The 10,172-nt window shown below is 33.6% G+C and overlaps 1 protein-coding gene across 3 annotated transcripts; it reads left to right on the top strand.

The window, feature by feature from the left end:
- The first annotated feature begins 649 nt into the window (after positions 1-649).
- LOC117909949 (disease resistance protein RPV1-like) lies at positions 650-8,282 on the top strand. Of its 3 annotated transcripts, XM_034823996.1 has the most exons (8): positions 650-1,314; positions 2,643-3,732; positions 3,847-4,143; positions 4,236-4,338; positions 4,421-5,991; positions 6,059-6,784; positions 7,166-7,246; positions 7,667-8,282. In XM_034823996.1, exons 1-6 carry the CDS (start codon positions 803-805, stop codon positions 6,731-6,733), a joined length of 4,248 nt encoding a protein of 1,415 aa, XP_034679887.1. In that variant the 5' UTR covers positions 650-802; the 3' UTR covers positions 6,734-6,784; positions 7,166-7,246; positions 7,667-8,282. The 3 variants fall into 3 exon arrangements, with proteins under 3 accessions (XP_034679887.1, XP_034679888.1, XP_034679886.1); XM_034823997.1 differs by lacking the exon at positions 7,166-7,246; XM_034823995.1 differs by having other exon boundaries at positions 7,166-8,282.
- The last annotated feature ends 1,890 nt before the right edge of the window (positions 8,283-10,172 follow it).

The following is a 10,172-nucleotide window of genomic DNA, read 5'->3' as shown; positions in this document are numbered from 1 at the left end:
ATGCAAAGAAAAGATAGTTGGTTGTCAAATAAGGGAAAATAAAAGGAAAAAAAGTAAAATGTGGAAAAGAAAAAAAGAGTAAAAAAATGCTTCAATAGTGAAATTAATAATTGAGGTAGACCTTGATTCTTTGTCTTGTGGGCTCCCCTGTATTGAATGGAAAATGGATGTAGCCAATCAAAATAATTGAGAGTAAAGAGGGGGCATCTCACCACTCTCGTCCAAATTGAGAGAAAAGCAAAGTCACGGGGCATCCAAAGACTTTATTTTATTTTATTTTATTTTTTCCAAATTTTGTACTTTGAGAATAGTTGTAAAAGAAATGTAATTGAGAATAGTGATAGTACTTTGAGAAGCCTTTCTTCCTTGAAAATTTTATAAAGATGTTGTTCAACCATTTGAATTTGACAAATTTTTGTTAAAAAAGAAAATAAAAGAAAAGAAATGATGCTTTAGCTATCTATTATCATATCAACTCCTAGGAAATAAAAGAAAAGAAAAAAAAAGTTCTAAGAATACAAAAAGAAAAAGAAAGATATTGGATATTGAATGCCCAAAAGAGAAAAAAATAAAATGGTAAGATGTAAAGAAAAGAGTCAGAAAAACTTCAGAATTGCAATTAATAATTGAGGTACGACTTGGACTTTTGTGAACCCTCACTGTTAATGCTAAAGGGTTACAGCTAAGGAAAGGATAAATGGGAGAGAAGAACAGGACATCCTCACCACCATCGTCTTAGCATCAAAGACCCTCTTTTTTCTTCTTCCAAATTCTGTTCTTGTAATTTTGTTACAATCCAACCATGGCTTCCACTAGCAATTCTAAGAGACCCTTTTGTTCTTCTTCTTCTTCTAATTTTAAATGGAGGTACGATGTGTTCTTGAGTTTCAGAGGGGAGGATACCCGCAAGAACTTTATTAGTCATCTCTACTTGGCTTTGGATAATGCCAACATCAAAACCTTTAAAGATGATGAAGAACTTCGAAAGGGAGAAGAGATTGCACCCGAGCTCCTAAAAGCTATTGAAGAATCAAGGATCGCCATTATCGTCTTCTCGAAAACCTATGCTCATTCCAAGTGGTGCTTGGATGAACTCGTCAAGATCATGGAGTGCAAGGAAGAAAAGGGACAAATAGTTTTACCTATTTTCTATCATGTACAGCCGTGTGAAGTCAGGAACCAGTATGGGACTTATGGAGAAGAATTTAAGAAACACGAGAGCAAAGCGGACAAGGAGAAGAAGAAGAAAATAGAGAAGTGGAGGACTGCCTTAAGGAAAGCCGGTGATTTGAGTGGATTTAATCTGAAGGATAGGTAATCCCTACTTCGCTTTTTCCATTTCCAATTTTCTGTCAGTTTATTTTCATTCTTGTTAATAAATAAAATATTTATGATTACATATATCAATCAAAATCCATTTTTAAGAAGTAGACATTAATATGTTTGATTTCTTGGAAAGTAATAAGAAGAGTTAAAAAAAAAAAAAAATTTAAAAATTTAAAAAATTTGATTTTCTTATATTTAATGTATTATTAAAAAATATGAAAGAAAATAAAAATATAATTAAAATACATTGTAAAAATATATATAATTAGTTTATAATTAAAATAATCTTAGAAAATCTATAGTAGTTGTTCTGGGCTCATTCAGGCCCAACAGGTAATCCCTATTTCACTTTTTCCATTACCAATTTTCTGTCGGTTTATTTTCATTCTTGTTAATAAGTAAAATATTTATGATTACATTTATCAATCAAAATCCATTTTTAAGTAGTAGACATTAATATGTTCGATTTCTTGGAAAGTAATAAGAAAGAGTAAAAAAAAAAAATTGACTTTCTCACATTTAATTTATTATTAAACTTATAAAAGGAAATCAAATATAATTAAAATATATCGAAAAAAAATATATTTGCCTACAATTGGGATAATATTAGAAAATCTATAGTAGGTGTTGTGGGCTCATTCAGGCCAGGTAATACTGGTAAAAAAATAAAATAAAATAATTATGCCAAATGCCAAGTTTGGAATTGTTAAAAATCTTTAAGATTCCAAAATATTCTTCCTTTCTAATCCATCCATCTCAGCCATAATTTCTATCAATTAAATTGTTCAAATTGGTTATTTATATGCTTTGTAAATTTGGAGATAATTTGAGATGATTATTTAAAATATTGTAATACTACCCTAAATTTTTTGGGACCCTCTTATGGGACAAAAAACTTAGTTATTGCACCCTTAACCTTTTTCAATTTTAGGGGAATTTTCTATTACTAAAATAATTTTCTCATGTTCTCTGTGCACTGCATGAGTTTACATTTCTTCTTTACTTAATATTGTTTGTTCCTCTATATTTGCAAGTTGATTATTAAATTTATTTACCTTTTAATCTAATGTTTGTATCTCGTTTTATTCTAATTATCCCATGACATCTGGATAATCTCTTCTTAAGACCTTGACATGACATAATGAAATTTTATTTAAACATGCAATTTAACACATTTTTAATTTACATTCTATTTGACCTTAATTTAATTGCACCGAACTAAAGATCATTCTATAATTTCCATTTACTTCATCTTTGTTTTCTTTGACAATTGATTGTAGCTCACTGCATGTGTTATTGTACTTTATAATGGACAGATCTGAGGCAAAGTTTATTGAAGAAATCATTGGTGAGATTCGAAGATTAATTCCTAAGTGGGTACATGTTGGTGAGAACATTGTTGGAATGGATGAAAAGTTGAAAGAAGTGAAGTTATTGATAGATGCCCGATCAAATAAAGTGAGTATGGTTGGGATTTATGGGACTGGTGGGATTGGTAAAACTACCATTGCCAAGGTTGTTTACAATGATATGTTAGATCAATTTAAACGTCACAGCTTTCTTGAAAATGTGAGAGAGAAATCTAAAGATGATCGTGGTTTGCTTGAATTACAAAAAAAACTTCTTTGTGATATCCTAATGAAGAAAGATCTGAAGTTGAGTAATATTGGTGAAGGAATACAAACGATAAAGAGTAAGTGTTGCTCTGAAAAGGTTCTTATTGTTCTTGATGATGTAGATCGTGAAGGACAATTAAAATTCTTAGCTCCTAACTCTGATTGTTTTCATCAAGGAAGCATAATCATTGTGACCACGAGAAATAAGCGTTGCCTAGATGTATATGACTCGTATTCATCATATGAGGCTAAGGGATTAGCACATGAGCAAGCTAAGGAACTCTTTTGTTTGAATGCCTTTCCAAAACACCATCCAAAAGACAATTATGTGGACCTCTCTAATCGTATACTGGATTATGCTAAAGGCCTTCCATTGGCTCTTGTAGTTTTGGGTTCTTCTCTCCTTGAAAGGGATGTGGATGAATGGGAAAGCACATTGGATGAACTCAAAACAATCCCTCCCGAGGATATTCTAAAGGTACTCCAGATAAGTTATGATGGACTAAGTGATGAACGCAAGAAGTTGTTTCTTTATATTGCATGCTTCTTCAAAGATGAGGATGAAAAAATGGCAACAAGAATACTAGAAAGTTGCAAATTACATCCCGCTATTGGACTAAGAGTTCTTCATGAGAGGTGTCTTATTTCTATAGAGGACAACACTATAAGGATGCATGACTTGTTACAAGAAATGGGTTGGGCAATTGTTTGCAATGATCCAGAACGTCCAAGAAAATGGAGCAGATTGTGCGAATTACAGGATATTGAAAATGTATTACCACAAAATGAGGTAAGAGAAAAATACATGAACATACTTAAGATCTAAAGACATATAAAATTATCTATATAATTTTAGTGAATCCCTATGCATCTTATACTGCTTGTTCTCAATCCTTGTTTTCAGTGGACAAAAAACATTGAGGGGATTTTCACAAGGCAATCTCGCCATACAGGAAAACATATACAACTTACTACTGAAGTTTTCAGAAATATGAATCAACTTAGATTGCTCAAAGTCGAAGTCAAATTCAATCAGATCGTGCAGCTTTCCCAAGACTTTGAATTGCCTTGTCATGATTTAGTATATTTTCATTGGGATCGCTACCCTTTGGAATCTTTGCCATCAAATTTTGATGCAGACAATCTTGTTGAACTCAACCTCCGGTTCAGCAAAATAAAACATTTTTGGGAAGGAAATATGGTACTGCTATTATTTAGTTATATTTTTTGCTCTAGACTGATTTTAAAGTCTTTTGAAGTTTACTTATGGAAACAAATTTTCTTCTGGTACAGCCTGCTAAAAAGTTAAAAGTCATTGATCTTAGTGATTCCGACGATCTGGTTGACATTTCAAGCATCTCAAGTATGCCAAATTTGGAGATTCTAATTCTAGAAGGTTGTACAAGGTTACTTAAGTGTTTCACTCATGCTTAATGTTATTATTAGTCATTAACTAACTGTTTTCTTGAATATAATAGGGTGCTTAAGACTCACGAGTCTTCCAAGGAACCTTCATATGCTGGAATGCCTTCAAACACTCTCTTGTTGTGGCTGTTCAAACTTAGAGAGTTTTCCGGAGATCGAGGAAGAAATGAGAAGTCTAAGAAAGCTTAATTTAAGTGCAACAGGTATAACGAAATTACCATCATCAATTAGGCATCTAAATGGGCTTGAAGACTTGTACTTAAGTTATTGCAAAAACCTTTCGACTCTTCCGGACAGTATTAGTAGTTTGAGCTCTCTTCAAGCTCTCAATCTATCTCTGTGTTCAAAACTGAAGAGTCTTCCAAGGAACCTTCATAAGCTGAAATGCCTTCAAACACTCTCTTGTGATTACTGTTCAAACTTAGAGAGTTTTCCGGAGATCGAGGAAGAAATGAGAAGTCTAAGAAAGCTTAATTTAAGTTATACAGGTATAACGGAATTACCATCATCAATTAGGCATCTAAATGGGCTTGAACACTTGGACTTAAGTAGTTGCAATAACCTTTTGAGTCTTCCGGACAGTATTAGTAGTTTGAGCTCTCTTCGAACTCTTTCGCTGAAATTTTGTTCAAAACTGAAGGACTTTGCATATATCAATATTGGAAGTCTAAAAGCTCTTAAATTTTTTGATTTGTCATGGTGTGAGAACCTTGAGAGTCTTCCGAACAGTATTGGTAGTTTGAGCTCTCTTCAAACTCTTTTATTGAGAAGGTGTTCAAAACTGAAGAGCTTTCCAGATATCAATATTGGAAGTCTAAAAGCTCTTGAATCACTAGATTTCTTCGGGTGCAGAAACCTTGAGAGTCTTCCGGAGAGCATTTACAATTTGAGCTCTCTCAAAACTTTGCAGATTAACGGTTGTCCAAAACTCAAGGAAATGTTAGAGATAAAACTAGCGGTTTGTTCAAGAACCTGGCAATTTGCACCTCTAACCTGTCACATTTCAAATTCAGCAATAATCTGGGATTATGGCAGGCATAACTACTTTTCCTTATTAGAAGCATTAGACCCACGGTGCCCCCTGTCATCCTCACTGGAAGAATTATCTGTAAGAAAGTTTTTTGGCATGGAAGAACACATCCTCAGTGGCAGTTTCCACCTATCCTCATTGCAAATATTATCTCTAGGGAGCTTCCCTAGAGTAGTAGAAGGATTCCTCGATGACATTTTCCATCTATCTTCATTGGTAGAATTATATCTTACTAAATGCAAGCCAAAGGAAGAAGGAATCCCCAGTGATATTTGGAACCTATCTCCACTGCAAAAATTATCTCCACGTGACTGCAATCTAATGGAAGGAAAGATCCTCAAGCATATTTGCCATCTAACATCCTTGGAAGTATTACATCTGGGTTGGAACCATTTTAGTAGCATACCTGCTGGCCGCAGTCGACTTTCCAATCTAAAAGCCCTTGACTTGAGTGACTGCAAGAACCTTCTACAACTTCCAGAGCTTCCATCAAGTCTACGAGTTTTAGATGCGCACTGTTCGGATGGTATTTCATCAAGCCCCTCGCTTCTACCTATTCATTCTATGGTCAATTGCTTCAAATCAGAAATTGAGGTATGATTCTCATGCCACGTTCCTCTTTCTTTTGTACCCATTGAATTTACATGGTGCTTTTGTGCAGGACCGCAAGGTTATTAATCATTATTCTTACTTCTCGGGCAATGGAATTGGTATTTTTATTCCTAGAAGTAGTGGAATTCTAGAGTGGATAACGTATCGGAATATGGGAAGGGATGAAGTAACAATAGAGCTCCCTCCGAATTGGTATGAAAATGATGACTTGTGGGGATTTGCTTTATGCTGTGTTTATGTTGCACCTGCCTATGAATCTCAGTATGAATCAGGTCTTATATCTGAGGATGACAGTGAACTTGAAGATGAAGAACCAGTGTTCTGTTGTGAATTGACAATCGAAGGAAATAATCAACTAGAAAACGTGGGTTTTTTCTCTTTTTTTTCTCCCTGTGTTCCAAGTGATGTATCAGATATGCAGTGGGTGATATGTTATCCCAAGTTAGCTATTAAGAAAAGTTATCACACCAATCAATGGACACACTTCAAGGCTTCATTTGGTGGTGCCCAAGTGGAAGAGTGCGGAATCCGTCTTGTATACAGAAAAGATTATGAACAGAAGCATCCAACAATGGCACAAGGCAGTACTTCTCATGGGAATTTTGGTGAGCATGGATCAGTAAGAGAAGATACTGATAGTAAAGCTCACAATAAAAGGAATCCCACAGAACAGAGCCCAAGAGAGGAGTCACACCATAAAAGATCCAGAGAAACCCAAGACTGATCCCAAGTATTAGGCTCAACCACACTTGCATCACTAATGCTCTCTTTACTGGTAATTCATCTTCCTTTCTCTTTCTAATTCAAAGGTCATAATTTTTTTTTGTCGTGTTTCTCCTTTTTATTTGTTTTTTTTCCCCAAGACAAACAAAACTTTGAGGCTATCACCCATGGGCGCAAACTTCAATGGTACACCTCCCAAGTTTGTTTTTCTCTCTCTCCAACCGTCTCTCCCTAGATTTTTCTGCATTTTCTTCAAACTCATATTTCCATATGAAATTCAATTACATTCGAGCATTTCAATCTCTGTAGCTACTGTCTGAATCATTTATAGGGTTTCTTTTTTCTGGAAGTTTGTAATGTTATTGATTTAAGACTTCATGTTTGGGGATGTTTTGGGTGGCTTGTTCACTGGTATTACTTGTGATAATTGCAGCTCTGGTGCTTTCAATGACTGACAATAGTTGAAACTATGTTGAATGCTTGTACTAAGGGAATGGACTTCAGCTGCTCTAGGGTTAGTGCTATAACATCAGTATTCACTCTTCAAGAATGTATATAGTTGTTGTTTTGGAATTTTGAAATTACTTAGCATCAGACAATTTCTAACTCGGGATTTGGATTGGGAACATAAGTTATCATTAGAGAGTGTATGAGAAGGAATTTTAGAGTAAGATGGGTGATGCATGTTGAGGGATGAAAGAGGGATGTATCTCACCCTAGAGTTCTTTGGAATAATTATAGGATTTTGTAAGTAACTTTGGACTTATTTGCAATGTTCTGGATTTGTGAATAATTTATAGAATACATTGGGTTTTCTTTTTTTTTTTTTTTTTGGTCCGTTAAAAACTTCAACTTTGAGAGTGAATAACGTATGACTGTACTCTTCTCTATCTCTCTGGTCATAGCACACGTATGATTTGGTACTTTTTTGCAGGCCTTCAACAGCAGCAAAGCATCTGGTGGCTTGCAGTACTAATCTTACATTATATTCTCTGTTTTGCAATCATTTGGTACTTTTTGTCCCAACCAAGGATAGCTCTGTGCAAGCAGTCTCGACTGTGGAACAAGTAAAACAAATGGTACCTGCTGAAGCTGAGAGGGCAGATGATAAATTGGTGCGGAAGGTGGTCAACTAAAAGAATCAGACAGCAAAAACTAAAAATCCCATGAAGCCTGCTACTAAATTGGTGAGATAGAAGTGACTGAAGAAAAGGAGCATGAGCAAACAAAGAAGGAAGAGGAGTTGGCCAGGAAGGTAGAGGAATTGAGAAGTGAAGAAGAAGCAGCCAAGTTGAAGGACCAAAGTCTGTTGGAGGAGAAAGCCAACGTTAAGGAGGCACTGGAAAGGAAACAAGGAACTGCAAAAAAGGCCAATTTCTCTGTGAGTGCCGCCACCTTTTCATGATACAGCCATAATAATGGATGTTAAAAGCAGTCTAACTCTACATGGCGTTTATTTTCCCCAGCCATAGATTGGAATCTGCCAGTCTAACTCTCATAAGAAAGAAAATTTTCCATCCTCCTATAGATTAGTGGAGAAGATTTTAACATGGAGTTCACTAGAGAGTTTCTAACACCACTTAGAAGGACATTTTAGAAAACTTATTAAAAAATAACATGAGAGTACATAAATTTTTAGATATTTTTAAAAATAATTGAAAAATTAAATTAACTAAAAGTATTTGAAAGAATTAATAAATAACAAGCATTTGCATATGAAAAAAACAATAAACATAGTGAAGAATTTTTTTTTAATGGTTAGTACATAAAAATTTTATTTTCCTTTTAATCACAAATTAATTTTTTGGCAAAACCTCATATTTGTTGTAGTGATTGTGTTGTCTTACATTTTGCTTTCATGATGGACTGAAATTTTAATTTAAATGTAGCATAACTATATAATTAGTTTGAAATTTCGTTCACTAAGATTGATTGGGTCTAAATTTGAACCCTGGTTCTGGTCATACTCCCATAACCCTTAATTTGGGCTGGGCTTGATGATCCTCAGGCTATGCAGGCTTAATACTGATTGGGTTTGGGATTCCATGCAGTTGTAATTAGATTCTATGTTTCCTAATATTAACACTAAATTAGGTTTAATTTATAATTAAATATAATTAGTTTCAGACTAACTCCAAGCTTTAGTTAAACCCACTAAGTTTCACAATAAATACCATTGAAAAACTAAATTCCTGTGGAAATTTGACTAGGGAAAACAGTAATATTGATGAGTTCTAGAAATAAAGCATCTAATGCAACACAACGCCTTTGTTATCGAATTCTCTAAGGTTATGTTTGGTTCTCGGAAAATACTAAGGAAAGAAAAAAAAAAATGCAAAAGAAAATGATTTTTTCATGTTTGGTTGTCCTATGAAAAATATCAAAGAAAATCAAACATAATTAAAATTAATTAAAAACTTATATATTTTTAAATTATTTAATCTTTATGTTGATGAGTTAAAATAAATAAAATGAGTTTAAAGTAACAAAAAAAATAATTTATCGACTTTTAATCTGTTTTTTATTTTCCTTCACTTTTTTTTTTCCTTCTACTTTTCCTTTGTATTTTCTTTCTCTTGCATTCTCCCTCAAATTTATCGGGAACCAAACATAGGCTAAATGAAATAATTGACAGGTCACTTTTTGCCCTAACCAAGGATAGCACTGTGCCAATTGCCAACAGTTTCGACTCTGGAACAGAAAAACAGTTGAGACTGCAAAACTAAAAACCCACAAAACCTGCTACCAGAGCTGTCTCAACACCTGTTTTTGGGAGGGGTGAAATTGGAGTGACTTGAGAAATAGAGCATAAGCAAACAAAGATGGAAGAGGAGCTGACAAATATACATGGTTATTTGAGGTTACAAAGCTTCTTAAAAGTATCAAGGCAAGAAAAAAAAATCATATTTGATTGTCCTATAAAAAATATCAAATAAAATCAAATATAATTAAAATTAATTAGAAATTTATGCTTTTTCAAATTATTTAATCTTTATGTCGATGAATTAAAATAAGTGAAATGGGCTTAATATAGCAAATAACAATAATTTATTGACTTTAAATATATTTTTTATTTTCATTCACTTTTTTTTTTTCGTTTTACTTTTTTTTTTTTTCTTTACTTTGCACTTTGCATTTTGCATCAAATATTCTAAGAACCAAACATAGCTTAAAAGTTTTTTTGAACATCACAAAAGGTTTTCTGAACATCACAAATGGTAAGATTGAGATTCTTTCCTAGTGCAACAAAGGAGTCATATTTCAAGCCCCTTATTAATTGAAAAATAATACTAAGAGTTTGCTTCAAATTCTATGACAACCAAAGTGGATGCAATATTTTTACTCCATAAAAATCACTATTACAATGTAGAGTCTAAGAGAAAGCGGAGATATAGTTACCAAAAACATATTTCAATTTGAGTTTTCAACATTTACGAAGC

This window comes from Vitis riparia, unplaced genomic scaffold, assembly GCF_004353265.1.
Source record: "Vitis riparia cultivar Riparia Gloire de Montpellier isolate 1030 unplaced genomic scaffold, EGFV_Vit.rip_1.0 scaffold478_pilon_pilon, whole genome shotgun sequence".
In the NCBI taxonomy this organism is placed as follows: domain Eukaryota; kingdom Viridiplantae; phylum Streptophyta; class Magnoliopsida; order Vitales; family Vitaceae; genus Vitis; species Vitis riparia.
This window is presented reverse-complemented; position numbering and strand designations above follow the sequence as displayed.

Coding starts and splice junctions, on each gene's coding strand:
- LOC117909949 (XM_034823997.1), top strand. CDS start 803: ATGGCTTCCACTAGCAATTCTAAGAGACCCTTTTGTTCTTCTTCTTCT. Junction 1,315..2,642: donor GGATTTAATCTGAAGGATAG/GTAATCCCTACT, acceptor TATAATGGACAG/ATCTGAGGCAAAGTTTATTG. Junction 4,144..4,235: donor ATTTTTGGGAAGGAAATATG/GTACTGCTATTA, acceptor CTTCTGGTACAG/CCTGCTAAAAAGTTAAAAGT.